The following is a 23,788-nucleotide window of genomic DNA, read 5'->3' on the forward strand; positions in this document are numbered from 1 at the left end:
TCTCTTTAGATACCTGAAAACTGCTGTCATGTCTCCCCTCAATCTTCTCTTTTTCACAAACTAAACAAGCCCAATTGTTTCAACCTTTTTTTCATAGGTCACATTCTCTAGACCTTTAATCATTCTTGTCACTCTTTTCTGGACCCTCTCTAGTTTCTCCACATCTTTTTTGAACTGCGGTGCCCAGAACTGGACGCAATACTCCAGCTGAGGGCTAACCAGCACAGAGTAGAGTGGAAGAATGACTCCTCGTGTCTTGTTCACAACACACCTGTTAATGCATCCCAGAATCATGTTTGCTTTTTTTGCAACAGCATCACACTGTTGACTCATATTTAGCTTGTGGTCCACTATAATTTTTAGACCCCTTTCTGCTGTAGTCGTTCCTAGACATTCTCTCCCCATTCTGTATGTGTGAAACTGATTGTTCCTTCCCAAGTGGAGCACTTTGCATTTGTCCTTATTAAACTTCATCCTGTTTACCTCAGACCATTTCTCCGATTTATCCAGATCATTTTGAATTATGACCCTATCCTCCAAAGCAGTTGCAACCCCTCCCAACTTGATATTATCTGCAAACTTAATAAGCATACTTTCTATGCCAATATCTAAATCACTGATGAAGACATTGAACAGAACCGGTCCTTACACTAACACTAAAATAGAAACAGTTCAGATACTGAACTTACTGTGTACGTACGTACTTACTTACTGTGACTACATCTCAGAAGGGTTTGTGTATAAGAGGAATAGTTTTCTGTGGGTGTTCAAATATATGCTTTATGAGAGCCCAAGGCCGCCACTTTAAAGGCTTTCCCGATCAGCCAGGCATTTTAAAGAAACGTATGAATAACTGAGCTATTCCAATTTCTTGGGCATATAATACACATACCCAAGAGACAGAAACAACTCTGAAGTAGCTTGTAAATAGTGTGCTTTAATGCATTCCTTAAATGTGTGTGTATCTTAGGGCCTGCTGTGAGCCTTTGGTCTCTAGCAAGTGGTATTTGTTTCACCAGTCACAAATCCCCTGTCAGTAGGGGTTGTATTTAGCATGTTTTTTGCTAAGCCTTCAAAATATTTTGTCACGTGCCTCCCACCCTTGAGAAATGACTGCAGTTCCAGTCACTACCTTAACCTCAAAATGAACTGAGTTGTGCATTGTGAACTCACGACACTCTGCATCAATATGAATCAGTGATGAACTCTCCATATTTATTTATGAAAAATAGTAATTGTTTTTCTTAAAAATTGTGACTGGCCCTGTTCTTAGAGCCTGGCTCTGCATCACTTACAGAAAACAGTGTTTTATCTACTTTTTGCACTCTCCAGCAGACAGGCCAATAGCGCTTGGTGAAGTGGTGAAATTAATGAGAGGATTAGTATGAACACCTATATGCCCTAGGGATCATGCTTAGGTCTGTTGTATAATTACATTGCCGTTTTTCTCTCCATGAAGATTTCAGGTGAGGCCTTTCCCTCCTTATGTTGCCCCACTCTTTGTAAACTAGCCTTTCACCCTTTCATAATAAGCCCCACGGCAGTCTGAGACCATAGGAACTGCTGCAAAAGGTAGGGCAGTGCACCTAAAGCCACAGACTGAACCACCAACACAGGGGAGGACTGGACTGTGGCAGGCTTTTGTCATTTGAAAAGAATCAGAGGTATAAGAGAGTAGGTAAGTTTGACAAAGAGTTTTGTGCAATGTCTTTAAGAAAGGATGGTGTGAAGGTGAGAGGAAAGAAGGCAAAAGTAAGGAGCCAGAGAAAAGAAAAAAGAAGGCAAGAGTGTAAATAGTGGGCAGCCTTCTTTCTATTATATCTCCTCCTTCATTGTTTACTACCCTACGGTTGTATGTGGTGTGGTTTTTTTTCCCATGAACCTGAAGTCTAGTTCTTGTTGGTCTGAGACAGGGGTCTGCATCCTGTGGCTCTGGAGCCACATTTAGCTCTTTGAGGACTTCTTCGTGGCTCACTACACTATAATTGCAAAGTAAACAAACAAACAAAAAAACCCTCCTGGTTATTTTCTATTAACGGTGAACATCTAAAAGCCCAAAAATGAACAACTCACATCTAAATAGCAAATTATAAGTGATCTTGAAACATTGGATACCTCCCCCGGCATCCTTCGGGGGGGAGAGAGAAAGAGGGGGAGAAGGTTCAGGAGTGAAAGTCAGGAAGACAGTGGTACAACACACACACAAAGTGTGAGGAAATAGAATATGTAAAAAGTTTGTGATTGTCCTGTCATAAACGTGTATTGCATTACAAATCATTGTGTGTGTGATCTTAAAATAAAAGTTACAAAAAGTACAGTTTGACATTATTTATTAAGGACCGTCTGTTACTCACATGCATTGTGGCTCTTGAATTGTGGATCTTTTTGTTTTGTTTTGTCTTATTGAATTGGAAGAAATGGCTGCTCGTGCTATTTTGGTTGCCAACCCTTGGTCTGAGGGGACTTTGGAGAACTGGTGATTTTTAGGAAGTAACAAGCTTTCTCCCTAGCTATTATTTTAAGTATCTGTATGAAGAAAAAGGATTAGAAACTTACATTTTCTTCCCTGAATAAAAGCTGAGGTTCTACATCTAAAATTGTGTGCCTTTTAGTTATGGAAGATCAGTTGCTGTGGGCTTGCAGGCCTTGGACTACTGGCAACACTTAGTTTTCTCCCTTCTTTATTGTTCCAGAAAGTGTATTGTGGTGCCTCAAGCAGCACAAAGAAATTGCATAGGCCCAACCACTCAACCAGTTTTGAGAAGGGACTTGCATGGGATTTTTATAAGAAGGGCAAATGACTCACATCAAGGGGGGAGGCACAGAGGAAAATGTCTTTTTTTTTTTTTTTTTTCTTTCTCTTTCAGTATGAGAATTTTTCATCTGTGCTTATAAAAAATGCTGGGCTCTGTGCTCAACTGGACATGCAAGTGTCCCTGGGAGCTTTCACCTGCTCTGTCGAGTCTGTTTACTGGGATCTCAATTTTCCAAATACAATTGATTTTCATGTGATGAGTGTGTATACTTAAGTGCTGAAAATGGAGTATGGAGCCTTTTACTTCTAGACCTTTTAGTCAAATACAACTTGGTTTAGCTACAGCTACCATTTGCTGGCTATTCAGTGGCTTGGATCTCAGTGAAAGGGTGAATCTTGGTTTTGTTATTCAAATATGTGTTCATATTGCCAAAGAATGCATCCCAGTTGACAGTTTCAGAAGATGGGGAAGCCCTGGTCCAGGCTATGGAAGTTGCATCTCCAGGTTAGAGACCAGGCATGCGGGACAGCATTGAGGGTGTTTGTGCTGTGTTTTGTGTTTTCCATTTTTTCTCTGGATTAAGGGTTTCATTTTTCAGGGGTTTCAGTATGTATGATGGGAGTTTTCTGCAGCTGTAGACAAAAATATTGGCTACTTGCAACCCTGTCCCTGTGTCTTTTTTCCCCACTTTTGTGACTCTCACCACCCCAGTAGTTTGATTTCTGGACCCTACAGCCCTCAAATCAGCTGGAGTGAAGGAGGGATTTCCTTGTTTTTGTGGGCTCTGCCAATCCATATACTTGTCAGGTAAGAATGCATCTAAACCCGAACGAAAGTCATTTAGAAAAAGAAAACCTTTCTTTTCTGTATGTTTTGTTAGCTACAACCCCAAAGTCCCAGCTGTAATTTAAGTGTAACTATCTATAATTGCTTTAGGAGGTTTACATTTAATGCTTTCTTATTTAGCTGCTGGACTAAATTCTTTCTTTGTAAGAAAAACCCTTTGCTGTGGGAGGAGGAGACCTTTTGGTATGTAGAGATTAAATTCTTAATGTGGATGTGTTTACTTTAAATGTATTGTTTTGACTGTGGTAACTACATGTGTTGCTACTTCATCCATTTGTGCTCCTAAGAAGTTTTTAGAGGCTTGTCTTTTCATCTCAAGAGGAATTTCCTGGTTTAAGTATTGTTTTAAAAAACAGATAATAAAGTAGTTATTGTGAGTGGTAAGGAAGGAAACCCTTTTTCCTAGTTGGTTCTTCTGTGAGACCATAATTTTAAAATTGTGTTTACCTAATCACATTCAAGGCCACATCTGATAGATGAGGATTATAATAATAAGCTAGTCGGATGGATATGTCTCAGCCAAAGTACAGGGATGTAGATTTCCTCTTCAGTTATGCAGTTCCCTGCAATATGCTATAGTTGTCTGATTTGCATACTTCTCATAATACTTACATTGAATATACATCTCTTTAATCTCATTGGCTGTTACAATCTCTGTCCTGGTTGGTTCATGTATTTAAATTTTCAAGATCTTTACCAGGAGAAAAGAACCCTCCTCAGTGTTTCATTCTCTTCAGGGGAATCAGGAAAGTTCAAAAAATTACTTGAAGGGAGAAGAAGAAAATACGTAGAAGCCGAGAGAATGTGTCTGTCAAACAGTGGAAAAGGAAGTGCTTTAAAATATTCTTTGACTTCTTTTCCCTCCTTACCATCTCTCTTCTCTCAACATATCTGTCGTATCCTTTGCTGAACATCTCCCTAGAGACCCTCTGGTTTATGATGGGTCCCAACTACTGTCAATATCAGGTGCTCCCATTTGTCTTGGCAGTTTCACCCAGTGTCTTCACCAAAGTGTTTTCAGCAGTAGCAGAGGAGTTTAGGTAAAACAGCACCACCATTCTTGCTGGATTTAGCTGGTTGGCTTATGTCTGGCAGCACACACCAAGAAGACTTTGTGTCAATATCTGGCTTTGTTGCATCATTATTTGTTATCCCTACGAGTCTGTGTGACTTTGGAAGAATCTGTCTTAATCACGACACAGACTAAAGAATTTATGGGAGCAACCTTAGGCCATGTCTACACCACAGAGTTAAGTTGACTTAAGCTACATCAGTGATCACAAATTGGTGCAATTACATCTGCTTATGCATGTTCAGAAAACAGTCTTGGTGTTGGCAGAGTGCTTCCACAGTTGGTGCCCTAGCAATCACAGAACAGTGGACTATGAATAGCTATCATATTGTGCAAATCACCACCTCCTCCCACTAGGAGTTCTGGAAATGGCTGGCACTGCATGATGTGGGAGTCGGATCACTTCTCTGTGATGCAGTTTTTTCTGTTCCATAATTCCTGTGGCTGCTGACCTATATTTTGGCTATTTTTCAACTACCACTGTAAATTTTGTGTCCACCATCTTTGCCTGAGAGCATGGATCCTGCATTGCTGACTGGGCTTGTAATAAGCCGTATAAACATAATGTGGCTGATCATGCATTATTTCATGAGCTGTGAGTCTGAACAAGAATCTGTGGTGGCACACAGAAAGGCAGGTATAGAAAGAAACTGTTCAAGTTTGACGTTTGCATTCTTGGAATAGCTGCACACAGTGGATCAGGAATCGAGTACTAAGAGGTGAAAATGGATTGTGATGCAGGTATGGGATGATGAACAGCGGCTGCAGAACTTTCAAATGCAAAAGCCATCTTCCTTGAGCTCTGTGCAGAGCTGGTCCCTGCCCTGTGTCACAAAGACATCAAAATGAGGGCTGCCCTAAACGTGTGTAGGCATGTGGTGATTGCCATGTGGAAGCTGGCAATCCCAAACTGCTGCTGGTTACTTCTGAATCATTTTGGAATTGGGAAGCCACTATAGGAGTTGCAGTGGTACAAGTATTCAGACTATTAATTGCCTACTGGTATGAAGGACTATGACTCTGGGCAATTTGTGGGGAGCAGTAGATGGCTTTGCATCAGTAGAATTCACTGAACTGTGGTTAGATGTTGGATGACATGTTATAATATTGGCCTCCAGACCATTTTGGAATACATGGTTATAAAGGGATATTTCTCAATGGTGTTGGAAGCACTGATGGATCACTGACATCAACACTGGATACTCAGGAAAGGTACGTGATGCATGGATTTCAGGAACACTGGCCTTCATGCAGAGACTTTCTTTCTAAACCAGACAATTCTAACAAGGGTAGTGGTCATCTCAAACACACGTTCTATGTAATTCTTCACTTGTTAGTCTGATGAAAGGGTTGCTGGCACCGCCTTTTAAGTTTGTTACACCTCAGTGAGGAAACTATTCCCATGAGCACAGCAGCTTGCTATGTTCTGCGTAACATTTGTGAATACGAAGGGAAAACATTTCTCCAAAAGTGGAGGGTAAATGTGGATCCACCTCACAGCTGATTTTTGAGAAGCCGGGCACCATGGCTAAACAGGGAGCTATTCAAATTAGCGCATCTTGAAGCAGTATTTTGGCAACGAGACCCAGTATCTTTCTGTAATGAAATGTATCTGGCATTGTTTACTTACCACATTGACACCACTGTAATGATTCCTGCTTGAGCGTTAGGTTAGTGTGCAGATGTGCCAGTTGCCCCAGGTACAAATTTTTGTTGCAATCTCTGTATGGGTTGCAAATAATCCAGTCTTTGTAAGACTGCATTTGTATTAAGCAGCAAAACACAAATGAAGATTTCTTACAAGGGACATGACACTAAGCAGTATTCTTTGAAGTCAGGATTTCACAGCTGTGTAAGTCCAGATGTCATGGTAAATGTTCCTAGGGATGGATTGTAAGGGTTACGGTGACTGGCTGGGAAAGTGAGGAGAAAGTGTGTGGAAAGTTTTGGGAGGGCAAGGAAAGCAGTTCTGAATGGGGTACAGGGGAGTCAAGCACGCCCGTGTTCTCCTGCAGTAGAATCAGGGACATCAGCATCTCTGTTTGGTTCCCCATGGACTTTATTATCTGCTCCTGATTCTCTGTTATTCACTCCTGACCTGTATCATCTGCTGGCTATTCATTCTGATTGTCTCTCTCCATGCTCTGTGCTTGCTATTGGCCTGATCTGACAATTGTGGCACTTTAAAAAATATGTCCATTCACTTCTTTATCCGGTGGAGACACTCTGTTGGTCTATAGGAGCTGTCCCTTAAGGCTACATCTATGGAAGCAAAAGAAACAATACACAGAGTCAGCATTGGGTGTATGCTTAGTCTCAGTCATACAAGTTACACGCATGTCTTTTTCACTTCCCTTGGCAAGTATGCAGCACAACCAGAACACTAGACGTGGTGAGTCCAACCCAGAAAGAGGCAGTGCAAGGTGGGACACAGGGTCTGGGTGGGTTCAGACGAAGATCAGTACAAGCTCTTCGAGATACTATTCTGAATACTGACACTGTTTTCCACAGGCTGAGACAATCAAACATTAACTCACACTACTGAAGGCAACCAAAGATACAATGGTGCCTTTATTAATTTGTCTTCAGACAGGTCCACTTGCTGCTTGCCTGTGAGCTGCTTTGGTTTCTCCAGAAATAATTACCAATTTGTGCAGCAAAGTTTCTTACAACAGGGAAAGAAACAAAGCAGTTCTGCCAAGGAGTCTTAAGCAGAAGATTGCAGAGTATTTTGAGGTCCCTATGGAGGGTTCTGAGGAGATCTCTGGGTGCATAAACAAACTTACCTGCAGGGCCCCTACCGTGTAGCTACAAAAGGGAACGTGAAACAGAAGCAAACAGCACCTAGTGTTAATTTCAATTCCTTTTCCCATGTGCACTGTGGAACAAAATAAATGAGACCTCTACCATATGCAATTCATTATCAAAGGAAAATGAGTACTTACTGGAGCGAAACTGCTGGGGCTGGCTAGACCACTCTGAAGTCAAAAAGTACTTCTGGCTGCTACGCCACCAGACAAACCTGTTGTTTGCCTCACACTCCTATTCAGCTTCCTTGTCCAGGGATTTGTTGTTGGGATTGAGTTGGTCAGCAACTGCCTCTAGTCACCCTTGAAATATCCATAGAGCTCTTGGTGTTGGAGGTAGGGTTGCTGCCGAGAACAGTGTTCAGCCCCTTGTAGGAATGGCGTGTTTTTGGTGTTGCACTAGATGGTTGGCCTTCCTTTCTTTCTGGCACTCTTGCCTCCACTCCACTGCTGTGTCCCTATTGTGACCCTTCTTATCCATTCCATAAGCAGTCTGCTTAAAGGTGTCAGAGTTCCTGTGGCTGGATCAGAGCTGCGACTGCACAGCCTCCTTTCCCCAAAGTCCCTACGGATCCAGAAATTCTGGTGTAATCCAGGTGGAAGCATGTTTGCTGCAGAAACCAGCATGATCATCTGGGAAAATGTAGTGTGAGCTGTTCACCCCAAGCAAACTTGAAGTGGAATTTCAAAATTTCCTCTGGCTTTAAAGGGAGGGGGCACATGCCTGTGCACCTGGCTGCAGAGCACCATAGCAGAAAGTGCTTGTCAGACCTGCCATGCTGCGCATTGTGGGACACCTCTTGGAGGTCACTTAAAGTGACATAAAGATATACACTGTCTACACTGATGCTGTGTCAATTTAATTTTGTTGCAGAAAGCTCTGTGCTGCTTGCTGAGTTGGTTTTATTATGTCTGCGTAACGGGACAGTTAAAACAGGAGGAGCATTGTTGGGTGTACACCTTCACTGTTTAGTTGACAAAACCTGACTTTTGTCAATAAATGTGTGTAGAATAGACAAGGCCTTGGATTCTGGGCTTATCTTCCAATGTGTCAGACTTTTCACCACGAGCAGTGTGATTTGATGTTTGAGGGTTGTGCATAATCTGGTTTATTTGGATTTGCCTTTCTCTCCTAGGACGCATGGGGTCTTGCACTTACATCATGGGTTTCATCAGACTCCATCTCTGTTGTCCACAGGTTAGGTGCCAAACAACATATGTACCAACCAAATGCAGTATGAACACCACAGTAATAATTTTAACCAGGGTGAGGACCTCAGTAATGTGGCAGAAGAACCAAGAATAAGTGCTGTGTGGGTGTTCCTTTGCTACTCTTTACATCCAGCAAGATGATGATTGCAGATATTTCCCTGTGAGGCAGGGAAAGCACACATGGATAGTTACATGGTGCAGGGTACTTGAATGCCTTGAGAGACTAGAATGCACATCTATTTTCTGGAACTCTCAGCTTTCTGAAGCTTGCAAAGCCTTTCTGTTATTTATCAAATTTTACCATGAGTTCATGACAACCTTGCAATAACCAAAATGATAACCATATTCTACATAACCAAGCAGGGAGGAGCAAGAACCATCCCTCTGTGTAGAAGTGATCACTTTATGGAAGTCGTGTGTCAAGAATCATACTGTCTTATTGACAGTGCTTTTCAGGAGCCCAGATTTCATTGGCAGACAGCCTCACCAGGCATTTTGCCATTGACCACAAATGGGAGTTACATGACTCAGTAATGAGCAGGATGTTTACTCACTGGGGGGCCCCCACTGTTTGCTGCCCAGAAAAACAGGAAAAGCAACATGTAATGCTTCAGGGGACCTAAGGAGAGCACTACGAAGGCAATGCTCTCCTTCCCTCATTAGATCACTTGAGTTATGCCTTCCTTGGGGGCTACAAAAGATTCAGCAGGATAAGGCACAAATCATCCTTGTCAACCTCCAAATGGACCAGGCAATTCTAGTTTACAAGGCTCCTATGAATGTCATCCTGCCCACCAAAACATCTGCTTCTTTCCAAATCTCTTGAGCCAGGAGAATGGCAGAATCCAGCATCCCAACCCCAAAGTGCATGATCTCACAGCTTGATATGTAATGGGCATCAGCTCTAGAATTCTCCTGCTCTGAAGATGTGCAAACCCATTCTTCGTATCTGAAAGCATTGTTCCAGGAAAAGCTAGCTGGCTAAGTGGAAATGATTCCCTATCATCTCTGTATGTACCAGTGATGTCCAAAAGAAATTTAATGGATCACCACAGGTCCACCCACCCCTGAGCCAGGCACCGCCCCCTTGCTGGGAGCCAGGCGCTCCCCTGCCAGATTACTCGCTAGAGCTGCCCTGGGCTGATGCCACTGTATGAGCCACCCTGGGCTGAAGCCATGCTGTGGCTGGAGACGCCGCTGTGCAAGCTGCCTCAAGATGAAGCTGTGCTGCAGTTGAAGCCCACTGGGGCCAGAGGAATTACCTCCGCTGCTGCCACCATGTGCTTGTCCTTTCATGTGACAGGGTGCATGTGTGGAGTGGCTGGAGGAGTGCCCCGCTGCATTTTGCCGTACTTTGCTGCCCCATTCACCACATGTGCAGAGCAGGGAGCATATTGGACACCATGGCTCTAGATAGCTGACATTTCCACTATTATAGACTATTTGCTTTTGCTCAATACATTAGGTCTTTTTCTTTAGTTCTCTGAAGGCTCATCTGACAGCAGTCAGTGCATTTCATCATCACTGATGTTACTGAGTGGGTAAAGATTGAGTAACCAACAAAATTCTTGAAAGGCCTGATGAAAACCTTCATGTTAGTAAGGTAACCAGCACCTCACTGGGACTTTTGGTTTAGTTTTTTCCACTGCTCACAAACTCACCCTTTGGACTGTTAGCTATGAGGTCTTCATCTGTTCATATGAAGTTTGTGTTTCTTCTTGCCAACATCTTGACCGGTGGGGAAGGACGGTAAGTATGATCCATCATAAACAATATTCCATAAAGAGAGAGTCTCACTGCATTATACCAGTCATTCACTGCTAAGATAATTTCCGTCTTTCCAATAAATCAGTCAGTTCATTTATCTGTCTTTTTTTTCCCCCAAAGCCCTGCATCTCAGGCATAGAGAGTAGACTTCATTCCTTCAGCATTCAGTGAGCACTGGCATTTTGTCTGCACAGAACTAAACTTATCAGAAAGTCACTGTGACCATTTGTTGCTGCAGCAGAATGAGTTCTAAGCCAAGCTGTATACTCCCAGAAAGTCTCTAAGTGGATCTCTGGTAGTATCCTGCTCCGTCAGCTGGCACAACTCCCTTCCCCATACAGAATAAGGGCTCACTCTACAATGGCACAGCAGCATTACTTCAACAGTATCCCTCCTGGACATTTGCAGGGGCATCTACATGGAGTTGTAGCCACATGTTCACAAGACATACCTGGGTGCAAGACTCCTATGCTCATGCACCCTTTTGGGTCAGTTGTTCTGCAAGCAGTTGCAACACCTGCATTCTCCTATCCTGCTCCTTTTTGAGTACTGCTTTTCAGTCACTCACAGTGGAATACATTTAGTGGCAAGCACTCAGAGAAGAAGGGAAATTTACATACCTTTTCATAACCAGGGTTCTTGAGAGTGCATGATCCCTGTGTGTATTCCACTGTGTATCTCCTTTCCCATCTGCTTTGGATCATGACTGGTTTCACATTAGAGAAGGAACTGGAATAAGCAGTCAGTCTGCATCACCCTTTACAACCTCAGTACAGAACACAAGGAGAACAGAGTTGCAGGTTCACACTAATGGGTGCTGATTGCAAGAATTCTCCAGTCCCAGGCCCATGGAGTGCATGCATATCTATAGTGGAATACACATTTTAAATACCTTCCTTTTCCTTGGTGTAATCACTAGATCACCTCTTCCTTGCAGCTCAAGGCCCTGAATATAAGTGAGCACAGATTCAAAATACAAATATCTTTAAAAAGACTGGTGGAGGGAAATGTGGCAAATTAAGTTTCTGCTTGTATATATTTTTTTCTTTCCTGAATTCACTCTTAATGTGGAAATGTCTCAAATATATAAATGCAAAGATGACTTGCTGCCAAAAACTGTCAAGTTTCTGGAACTTTCTGCCCTTGATTATTCAAGCTATAACCTCCACTACCCCCCCAACTAGTACAGTGCTCTGAACATATACACCCACCAGTCAGTCAGATCTGTGTGTCTGGTTCATCTTCTATGTCTTTGATGTGCTCTGTAATGCAGGCAGAGAGAGGTCTGAACGTCTTTCTAAAAACCTGACAGTTTGTGTGACAATCTGTCCACAAATCCACAGGCTCCCTGTCAACCAAATGAGCTTTTGAATATCGGAGGCTTTAGGAATGGCGCTTACAGCATTGCCTGTGTGCTGAAGGGAATGTGTAGTGGGGCTTCATGTGTAACCAGAGAGATGCTCCGCATTTTCCTTAATCATTTTGGAGCAATCTCATCATTGCTTGTTGACTGGTTCTCAACCCTGCACAAGTCAGGGTTATTTAGCAAAGCATGACTGGCTGGGAACTGCATGCAATTTGCAGCAGGAGGGAAAAACCTAGGGAGGATGGGGGGGAAAAAAGGAAAAATTGTAGGCGAGCACTGACCAGCACTTTGTCCGCTTTGTTCAGCCTGTCCTCCTCACTCTGCTCTCCCCCCTGCAACCCTAAATAAAAACAACCCCAGTAATTTTACTTATTCTGTGGGGTTTTCTGTGGACATGTTGGTGCACTGACGTGACCTATCTTCTTTTGTTCTCCTTTCCCTCTGCATGTACCTCCTGAAGGCCAGCATGCCTTCATCCTGATTGCTGGATACCTCTTGGAACCTAGTCAACCGCGTTCTTTGGTTATCCGTTGTGCAACAATCTAGGCCTGGGAATATTATCCAGGTCTCTTGTATGGAGGTGCAAAGCTTGCTTATCAGGCCAGTTTCTTGCAGATCTGAAATAAGATTTAATGTGGCAGGGGCATTCTTGGTGAGAAATCCCATATTTTTATCCAGAATGGTGTTGGTGGGAGGAAGAGGCCTTGGTGTTCAGAAACCCATGATGCAGGTGTCTGTCAGATACGAGTTCCTGGAGAGTGATTAATTTCTTTTAACAAATCAAATACCCCTCTAATACAGAGGGGGTTGACACTGGGGTCTAATAATATCCCCCTTTTAGCATATTGCAGTTATCTGAGGTCTGTTAGTTTTATCGACAAAGTACTGGTCATATCTTGATAGAAACTTTTGGTTATGCAGACTAGGACCCTTGCCCCTGTCACAAGCTGCTTGCCCATTACCCCACTCTTACATAGTTAGAGTTGTAATCAATCTGTCCTGAGACCTAGAGGTCCCTTTCTGCTTTTGCAACCCTGATCTGTTGACGGAACCCATGTGTGTTGTTGCATAGCTGTGAGTGCTGCTATGCTACCCAGGCAGGGGCACTGAGCAGGAACTATCATGCTGTGAAGTCTTTTGGATGCTGCTTTATCTGTGCAGTACCAACAGGCTGAGGAGTTCTGTAAAGCAGATGCTGAGAAACCTCGATGCTTAATCAATGCTGGTGAGGCCTCTTTACCTGCAATTGTCAGGTATAATTGATTACTGCATTTACTGTGAATTCCTCACCTAGGACATCTGAGTCCTGTATTAGACTTTGAACTAAAAAGGGTGTGTGTGAGGATATCTTCCAAAGCATTTTAAATGTGATGCTGGGGCTTTTGCATTGCTTGATGCTATCCTTGTCAGAGAGACTTTGTTGCCTCCTGGCATTTTATGGCCTTTCTTGGTGAAGCTGATTCTGCTTTTCAGAACTCTAAAGCACTGTTGATTTTTCACAGCAAACTTTGCAAGTTATCTACTTTAACTGAATCCTGCTTCTAAGTAATATGATGTATTTTCTCTGTTTTGGTTCCCTTTATTATTGCTAAGGGTTATCTACTTTTCATGAGTTGTTGTTTACATCTGCTGCATGTCTTACCAACCAGAAGCTATTGGCCTCATGGCCACATATGAGGGTTGAACTTCTGGAAACCATTCTCTAAATAATTACAAAACTAGTTTTCATGGTATGTGTGGGGAAGGAAGACTGGGAGGGTGGAGGGAAGAGAATAAAATTAAATTTTTTTAAACTCACTCTTGTTCATATTTTCAATGAGACATTAATGGTTTTCTAAAGGAAGAGTGTCTGAATTTGGGCTTCTGAGGGGCACATATTGAGATACTTGGCCCTGTGCACAAAACAGGACATGTATTTACAAATAAACTTTTTAGTATGTCCTCATGGGAGCCCTCTTTCTGAACTCACCCTGATTTCTTAATGTGAGCCCAGCATTTTCAAAGGCCAATGCTTTAGTGTAAATGTGTTCTTATTTGGGTCGATTAGCTCGAGTACAGGACTGGAAAGTAGGAAGTTCTGGGATCTATTCTTGTTTCTGACTCGTCTTTTTTTGTGGTTTAAAACAACTCACTGTCTCATTTTCATCATCTGCAAAATGGGGCTAGTCAGTCATTTCTCTCATGGGGCATTGTAAGAGCTAATATTTGTAAAGCACTTTGGATATGAAAAGCTTTCTGTAGCTGTTGAGTTTTATCCTGCTTTCACCCATGCATAGAGTTGCAGCAGATTTATTCCAACAGAAGTATGCTCCTGCCACTGACTTGTTTAATTTTCCCTATTGATAGTATTGCAGATGTGACTCTTCTCCTTGATTTTGCAGTGAATCCTAATCGAGGATGTATGATCTCACAGTCTGTTGCCAAGGGAATGAATTGGGTGTCACAGATTCAGCTCTCTGACTTCACTGCAGGCTCCGGTAGGAGTGGATGTGCCCATGCTTAAACAGCAAATACCAGAGCTTCACTTAGAAGCTGCCTTTGGGTAGTTAACACCTTTTCCCATGCCAGCACTAGCCCCATTCTTCCCTGTATCTTCTCCATGCAAAGTGTAGGAGAATGGAAGTAAAATCTCATAAAAGTTGGCCTTCACTTTTAACCCGTTATTCTCAAGAGCCACATAGTGTGCCTTATCTGTTCATTTTTTCCATTTGTAAATTGTGCTTGTTGATTATCCTTCAAATACATTTACACTTAGCAGCAGTGGAAAACATCAGCTGTTTATCTTTGATGGACCAACATCAGCAAATAAGAAACGAGCGCTGCAACAACCCCACTGTCACAGGGTTCTCCCCATGCTTTATGAAAATTGGCTTATGAGTTTTATAACCCAAAGATAGCTTATGCAAATGGCATCATGTTACATGTAAATTTTAAAGTTACACTCTACTGAATCTGCATATCGTATTTGTGTGCCTGTATCATTCTTGCATGTGAAGTTAGAAATACGAATTGTGAATCTGGTTTTAATTCTGAATTTTCTGCTGAGGGACATTAGTGATGCTCCAGAAACTTAATGACTTGGTGGTCAAGTCAATGACTTGTGAATAGTCTTGTTTCCTGAGTAAGCCCAAACTGTGGTTGGTCCTAGAAAGACCTGTGGCTGAGCCACCAGATGCTGGAAAAAAACATATAGGATCTGGTACTACTTCCCCTTAAGCTGAGAAAAGTTTGAATGGAGCACAGAGAAATTCTGCATTGGGCACAAAGGATATAAGGGAGGAAAGCTAACAACAGGAGTAGTTGCCAGAGGCCAGGAGCCGCCCCCCCACTCTCCCCTTACTACTTAAGAGCCTGCTGGAAACATCTAAGACTGAGCAATGGGAAGGGCTGGGCCTAAGCTAAGAGGCTGCTTACCTTGTGAAAGATGCTTGGGTCAACTGATCAGGGTAAGAATTTGCATGTAACAAGTGTCTTAGCATATTAGGATTATCTGTCTATATTTATATTTTAACATAGTAACTTAGTTTGATCTGGCTGTTTTCACTTGCAACCATTTAAATCCTACTTTTTATACTTAATAAAAGCCACTTTTTGTTTATCGTCAAGCCCAATTGTTACCAGGGGGCATGGGGAGAGCAACCACTGTGCATCTCTCCCTTTCATTGATAAGGGGAGGGGTGACCTTATGAGCTTCTTCTGTATAAAAGTTTTACACAGAGTATGATGGGTTTATTTGGTGTTTTGGTACATTTTGGGGGTTTGAACACTTATAGCTGAGTCTTCCTGGTGCTGAAGTGGTTCAGCATCTGTACTGCAGTGTAGGGGGCCGTTACCCCAAGTCTGTGCCTTTGCTGTGGGAGATAAGAGCTTGTGGTCCATCAGGACAGGAGAGTCCCAGAGAGCAGGAAGGTGGGTGTCAGTGACTTGATCTGCAAACCATGGGACAACCTTAAGGAATTTCTGTGGTCCAGCCTGTCACATCCCCTCTGAGACTTGAAGTGACCAGCCTTTGCAGTATGTCCCGGAGATCCAAAACTCAGCTCCTTCAGACCAAACATGAATGTATATGGGGGCAATTCCAAAGACTAATTTGAGGGACTATCTGCTTGCAGCTTTAGGATCTGTGAGTGGGGAAAAGCTCTCAAATGACCAGGTTCCAATCCATGGGGAACTTCTTACTGGTGAAACCCAAGAATTTGAATTACACCTAACTATGAAACATGAGGTCATTTTAGTCTATGCACACAAGTGCATTGTGCTCCCCGTAGGAGAAATTCCTGAGGAAATGTAGCTGCTGCAGTCTGTGCTAGCTGAAGTTTTTGGGGGACTTTCCTCTGTTGCTCCCATAGGGGCAGTACTAGCTAAACCAGAAATTCTCAAACTTTTTCATTGGTGATGAACCCCTTTTCAAATGCAGTGTTAATTACTGACCCCCCCAATAGAGAAGGTGATTGGCAAGAGTATATGTGTATTTCATATAAATACATTCTTCTAGTAATGCTTTCAGGAAGAGTAGAGGAGTACTTAGAGGTATCAGTGAGTATGCGTGCTTCTTATTGCAGTCTGTCTCTCCTTGTGTGATGTGAAGCAATGTCAGGGATGTGTGTCTTGTGGGGGTCACATGCACCCCAGATGTCTGCCTTCCATTTGACCTTGCACCCCAACGTGCTGATGCAGCAGGGCAGAGTAGTGGTGTGTCTCCTCTGCTAGCTGTGCCTCCTCGTGGAGTCAATGGCTGAGAGCCAAACCTTTCTGATAGAATGGGAAGATGCCTCTTCTGTAATGACATTGCCATTTTTGGTTGGGCCCCTCCAGCCTAAGCAGTCAGAGTAGCCAAATAAGGTGATTCAGGGGATGGAGATTGTGCTTTGTCCCCAAGCCCCACCTCACAGTGTTGACCTGAGCCACCTGGTGTCACTGCTCGCTCACCTGAATGTTCCTCTGAGACCCCTAGCTTGAAAACCTCTGGCACTCCTTCCTGAGCCCTGCTCTTGAGGGCCCACCTCATCCACCTGGCTTCATGGCACCTCCCCTCCATGTGACGCTACACACCCCTACTTTGAAATCCTCTGGCATGCCCTCCCCAAGTCCCACTGTGTGTGTTGCTGCTGTCCGTTGAAACTTCTGTGCCACAAGGGGACACAAAGGAATGTACCGAGGGCTCAGACAGGCTCCATTCAGTGGTGCTTGGGGAGTGACGACCCCACATGAGAACCACTAATCTAAATGTCTGTAGCAGCTACTTTGTGAGCTGTGTGCGCAAATGGCAGGGGCAGCAGATGTGCACATTCTCATAAATGTTATGTGAGGTCTTAATCTGTGACTTCAGTGGCATTGGGAAGCAGGTATTTAAAATCTTTGGCAGACACTTATGGCAGAGTTGCTAAATTCACTCTAGTCTGGCCCATTTTCCACCTTTCATTTTGTATTTATCCTCCTGCACATTAGAGCATATTTGTTCCTTCTAGCAAAGGTGGGTGACATACATTCCTTTCAGCTTATATAGGGTCACACTTTAGGACATTTGTTGAATGCTGGAGTGTGCACAGACAAGGTGGTGGTGATGCAGGGGGAGGACAAGGGGATAACAAGTGATGCATCTGTCAGGTGTTAGGCAGATTTCGCCATCTAATCTCACAGCGGTGGTCCATAGCATTTTTCAAAACTTCCAATCCCCTGCTCCGTTTCATCAGAAGTGTCACTAGCATTCATCTAGGCTGGCAACATTTCAAGAACCATTAATCCTCTTTTTGTATCTTTAAGCACTATGACCACTGACAAGATTTTATACACCAAAGTGTCAAAATGCCTCATGATAGCTTTGGTGTCTGTTGTCTTTTTATACCAAACAGTCTCTGATCCACTGACCCAGTCCTTAACCTGATGGATAAATCTGTGTTCTGGTGTTAGAGTTTTTTCCTGCTGCTGCTGCTGCTTAAGGTTAGCAAAGCATTTCACCTAAAATCTGATTAGTTTCAGGTTTTTCTCACTTCACTCACATTTTTGTATCAAGTGTTTCACGTATTGCAGTGAACAATGCACTTTCTGCTGAGGTGGGATGTAATACGCTTCAATGTAAGGGCAAATATGAACTGGCTGGGTTTGTGTGTGTGTGTGTGTGTGTGTGTGTGTGTGTGTGTGTGTGTGTGTGTGTGTGTGTGTGTGTGTGTGTGTGTGCGCGCGCGCGCATGAGAGAGAGAGAGAGCTCTCAAGGATATATTTTCATATTCTCACCATCAAACCAGTACTTACCAGAAGAGGCAAGCCTTTTAAGTCTTGGTACAGCTTGTTCACATGCTAAAGACAGAATCCCAAAATTGCCAACTCCTAACATCAAAAATCACGAATCAGATCCTCAGAATTCATCAGCTTAAAAAAATACATTTCAGATTCTCTCCTTTTGGGTTCATATGGGTCACATTATCAAACTTTTTTCAGCACCACAAAGGCTGGCTGGAAATGTAGGATTTTTTTAATGACACTTCAAATTCTTATGTAGCTACTTGTCTCTAGGAATGGAGCTTTAAATAAAACATTAAACATCATGAAACTCATGATGAAAATCATGAGAGCTGCAACACTGTTCCTGTGCTGGATGTTTTCTGAGCCTATTTTTTAAACAGGCTTCCAGATGAAGCTGCTTTCTTAATATGGGGTTCTTTGAGATATTTGACCAACAGCCTCTCTGGGGCTGAGCTTTAGACACCAGCTATACCTGTGGTCACAAGGCACTTGATAAAGTTATCACCTAGTATAATGTGGGTAAAGTGGCCCTGCATTTTCACAGAGCTGCCTGTTCCGAGCTTTCAGGCCAGTTAAAAATTCCGGGGTTAATGTTAGCTACTGGAATATTCTGTCACAGTGTGGTGGCATATCAGAACAAGAACGTGCTGGAAAGATTCAAACCATAACACCAAATTTTGCAGCTGTAGATGGGATTTCAGGGATTTTCAAAACTAGTTTAATTGCTGGAGGGAGCCCCAAAAAACATAACCCCACTGGGGATGTAAAATCTCATTTCATTGGTTAACTGGTAGGTTTAACTGGTTAACCAATTAAGTGGGGGAGGGGCTGGGGAGGCCGCTTCAGCCCAGCTAGACTGGAGTAGCATCTCAAGCTGCCCTTCTTATCCAGCTGTCCTGCCTAGAGCTCACTGGGGATGGAGGCTGCTCTGCCCGGGCTAGAGCTTTCCTGCCTGCAGCACTGCCACAGGTGGGAGGCGCTCCAATGCACCACAGCAGCTCTGGTCCCTGGTGCACCATGGACAAGGACACATCAGCTGGGTGGAGCAACCCCAGTCCCTGGCTGGGGCAGGAGCAGACACTCCTCTCCCATCCTCCCTGCTGCTGTAGACAGTGAGTGCTCCAGCTGGGCTGCCCACACTGCCCATTAACAAATGGAAATTCAATAAATCTAAAATGCTACACTTAGGAAGAGAAGAATTATCTGTACAATGAGGAATAACTGGCTAAGCAGTGGTACTGCTAAGACGGCTGGTTTCTTATGGTTCCATGCCTCAGTACTTCTGTCCATGCTTGAGGATTGCACCCAGTGTTGCCAAGGGGCTCAGGCAGGAACTGGATGCAACAGTGGTGATACCATCATTTCTAGTACCCCATCACAATAAAGTTGTGGTTCTGAATCTTTCCTCGCTCAAACCATGCAGAGACCTTTGCACAATTGTTTCAAATCTGTGGCTCTACAGCAAACACATTCTGGCCGCTTTGCCTTCCTTAAATGGGTTAAATGCCAACTTCATGCTGGGCCTCACATATAGCATATTTGTTCTTATTTTCATCTCCTGCTGCTGTTTCTCTGCATACTGCTGCTGTCTAATGGTGTCTGATGGCAGTACTTCCTACTGCCAGAAAAATGCTTAATTTTCCTACCTTCCCTTCTCTCTCTTATTCACTTTCCCTTTTCCTCTTATTTTGATCTCACAAATCTAGACTCTTTGAGAAATATGAAAATTGTTTGGGAACTAATTGGAGAAACAATGAGACTTATGAAACTTGCAAAGAAATAACACTCTTCATACCTACCTTTTCACATTGTTTCATTTCCAATGGTAAATGTAATTAATTGGCACATAGACCTTGTAGGTTCAAATGTGAATAAGCAGCAGCAGGGAGCTGAAAGTCATAGGATATGTTTACAGGACAGAGAAAAAGGCTCTATTAAAATATGAACTCTTGTTATTGAAAGAAGTAGGTTTTTGCAGTATAGAAGTCAGCCTATTGTGTAACAAATAAGCAAACAAAGACATTCATGACTGCTTGCTGGCAAAACTCATCTTGGACTGATTACTTATCTATGATTTGTCAGTTCTAAGAGTAATTATGAGGTCAAAATTTGAGAAAACTAACTTCTTCCTGTGGTTTGTGTGCGTTTACATGAATGCGGATATGTATAGAAATGACACTTAAATACAATACCTTTCAACTGTGTACTTCAACAAACCTTTCCATTAGCTAAAAGTCAAAAGATTTTTGTGGAGTAGGCTGGTGTTATTGCCACTTTACAGAAGTGAAACTGAGGCATATAGGTGATAACTCGACTTACTCTCATTTCTAACCAGTGAACAGTACTTGCAGTCTCTTGATATAGAGGACCTCAGTCACAATCACAGGAGAAAAGTTGGAAGATAATTTTGTTAACATAAAATGACAAAATCAGGAGATAGGTAGGAAAAGAGCAAGGCTGGGCCCTAAAGTGAATTTTAGTACTTACCTCCAACATCCTATTTATCTCATCTCTTCATTTATTTTAAAAAGAAGTCTTTGTCTTGTGTAAGTGTGCAACTACTCTTTCAAACGGACTGAAGTCTGGTACTTCCCCTATACCATGAAAGTGGTTAGTCTACAAATGGCTCAACAAATTTTCCTTACAAAGGAAGCTAGATGGGCATTGGGATTGAAATATGAAATTCAGTCTCTTGTTAGGCCAACATTGTTGTCAGCTAACCTTGACACTTGCGAGTCAGTAAGCTAAAGGCTCTCCACAGCAATTTAAGAAATCAAAACAAACGTAAGTAGTGTTGAGAATTCCTGATATAAAAGTAGTTTTGGTGAAGTTACATATGCTGAATCAGTAAACTCTTTCATAGCTGGCAAATATTAAAAAATGCTGCTTAACAGCTGGGAGCTGTCTGGGGCACTGCGTTGGGGGAATTCCAGCAGCTCCGAGGCTGGGAGAACTGTGCGGTTCTCGGGGCTCTGCAGGCAGACTGGGCTTTGCTGTGGCGCAGGACAATGCCAGTGCATGGGGCTCTGCTGGTGGCCTTGGGCTCTGCCAGTGGTCTTGAACTGTGCTGGTGTGCAGGGCTGTCCCTGGGTGCTGGGCTCTGCTGGCAGAAGAGCGGCTCCAGGAGGCTGGCCCCAGGAGGAACTTTGCTGGGGAGTGGCGCTCTGCTGGCAGCCAGGCTGGGAAGGGAGCTCTGTCGGGTCCAGAGGAACTCCAGGAGCCCAGTTCCAGGCCAGGGGCAGAGCTGGCATGGGCTGGTGCCGGTTAAGTGAGAGTTCCAGTATAACAGATACTGAATAAGAAGGAGTTTACTGTATTGGCCAAGAGGCCTACTCTTTCCCACAGGAGGTGTCAGTGTACCTTAAGTTTGTTGCCTTGTTCTGATCTGTAGAGAAGTGCAGATGTTCTTTTATATTCGTATTTTATGTTGGTGGAGCCTAAATTGTTTTGTCGCAGAATGCGGTGCCTGCTGAGTGAAAAATGAATATGTTTTATTATAGAAGACAATTACATCACAGGGTATAGTACAAATAAGCACAAACTTGAGTGATGAGTGATATTTGCTTTGTTTCAGAACGCTGAAATCTACAAGCTGACATCAGAGCAGTTCCATGAGGCAGCCACAAGTGCTGAGAACCACATAAAGTAAGAAGTAATTTCTGTCCTTTTCAACACGTTTGCTTGCATTTATAATGCTCTGGGTGCATAGCCCCTGGATAGTTACGTAAATGAAGTCTGATGTTACCTCAGATTAAGTATTTAGATTCCTGAGCAGTTGTAAACTCTCTTTGTGCTAATTTTAATGGAGAACATTTAGGGTGAAAGTGTGGCATTTATTTGAAAATAAAAAAGAAGGAAATGAAGGTGGGGGGGTGGTCTGGAAAACACAGTTTGGATTAGAATATTTTCAAGATTTGTAGAATAACAGTGAAAAGTATTTCTGGTTTACATTTCAGCTGTCAATCACAGCATTTGTAACCTTGGTAGTACACTCATCTCTCGCTATATGAGCACATTTGGGTCCCAACTTTCTGCTTGTAGGCGGAATCTTGTGAGAGGGACACTAAATTACCATTAAATACACGTTAAAGTCTCTGGTTCATAGTGCTCCTAACTCAGGGAAGGAATGGCAGCATGTGGCGCTGCTTGTGAAAGGTAAGTGAACCTTGGGTTGGGGTGGGGTGTTGGAAAGGGTCAAAGGCTGAGGGGCAGTTTGGGGCCATGAGCGGGAGGGAGGGTAAAAACCTGGTGGCGGCTCCTTCCTTCAGGCTGCAGCAGTGGTACCTGTGGGGGGGTGCGGCTGGCCAGGGGGTTTGGGGACCGGACTGGGGTGGGTGTTGGGAGCAGGCTGGGCTGGGGGGGTATGTGGGGAGTTGTGAGCCGGGGGTTTTAGGAGCGGGCTGGGCAGGGGCAGCAGATCTCCCCTCCCCACAGCAAGGGACACCGTAGTTGGAGCAGAGCTGTCCATGAGGCTGCGAGTCTCCCCTCCCACCAGCCAGGGACCCCGCGGCTGGCTCCACTGCACCTGAGGGGTGGGGGAGGCTGCAGGACTTCCTGCTCTCCCCTGGCCAGAGACGCTGCAGCTGGCTCCACTCCAGCGGCAAGGCTGTGGGTCTTCTCACCTTGCAGCCAGGGACCCCATAGCTGGAGCAGAGCCAGCTCCAGGGCTGTGGGTCTCCCTGCCTGCCCAGCCAGGGCCCTGCAGCTGGCTCATAAAAGTGGGGAAAGTTCACTTGTTTTATGAACAAAGGTATGTATGTCTGTCCCTCATTTTAGCGAGTACTCGTAAGTAAAGTACTCATTAAACGAGGGATGAGTGTCTTGGGCTAGTGCATAACAGCAGAAAATTTAAACTTTTTTCATTGTCCAGCTAAGAGAAATGTAAAATGTAAATAGTATAAATGGTGATACCGTCTTTGCCACTATAGCACATTTCATGTCTAAATTACTCCATTTTTGTGTGCTATTGGCTTTTTCTAGCTCAGTGTTCCATGTGTACTTAGAGCTGTTTTAAGAAAAAATCATGTAGTTTTGAGAATTCTTTACTATTCATGAGTTCAGAGCAATTCTACTGTTAAGAGCAGCATTTATACCTCAGTTTGGTACAACAAACACCCAGCCAAAATGTAATAATCTGGAGTATTAACATATGCAGTCCAAGAGGATCAGATGCAGACTATGTGATATTTAACCACATGCATATATTATACAGGATTATGTAAGCGGGGTACACAGCATATTGTATATATATATATATATTTTTAAATGATGACTAGCTGCCAGAGTATCTGTCACCTAACCTGTTTATAATTCCACACTGCTGCTTAGGTACTCTGGTTGCTGCGAAAGCTCATGTACAATATACTTACAAAATCAAGGCACTGATATATCCCAGACATTTTCAAAGAACTCTCTTTAGTAAAACTTAAATTATTAAAGTAAAATATAAAAGTTGTAGATGTGGTAATCAAGATGTAACACTCTTTTTTCTTCAGGTTCTCTGGATCAGAGAGAAAATATTTTCTGTATGTGCTTCCAGAACTGTGTAGCCAGTTGATGAAAATACATGCAACAGAGATATGACATAATGAATTCTTAGAGGAGATTAAGACCTCTGGTTACATTATAGCCTGCATTTGTGATCAGCTATATATGGAAGCTGGCTGTAGGACAACCTTAAGTTGGATTTTCTTGGTGTTTTTTTGACCTCCCCTTTTCC

General features: G+C 43.3%; 1 protein-coding gene across 5 annotated transcripts in view; it reads left to right on the forward strand.

Annotated features, from left to right (window-relative positions):
* The window catches only part of CHCHD6 (coiled-coil-helix-coiled-coil-helix domain containing 6), a 184,896-nt gene that overhangs the window by 76,426 nt on the left and 84,682 nt on the right, over nucleotides 1-23,788 (forward strand). For all 5 annotated transcript variants that reach the window (XM_075005244.1, XM_075005247.1, XM_075005246.1 and 2 more), the window contains one exon: nucleotides 21,644-21,714. In XM_075005244.1, coding sequence (XP_074861345.1) covers nucleotides 21,644-21,714 — 71 coding nt within the window. The remainder of the gene's footprint in view (nucleotides 1-21,643; nucleotides 21,715-23,788) is intronic.

The sequence above is a fragment of the Carettochelys insculpta genome, chromosome 11 (genome assembly GCF_033958435.1).
Source record: "Carettochelys insculpta isolate YL-2023 chromosome 11, ASM3395843v1, whole genome shotgun sequence".
Lineage (NCBI taxonomy): Eukaryota > Metazoa > Chordata > Testudines > Carettochelyidae > Carettochelys > Carettochelys insculpta.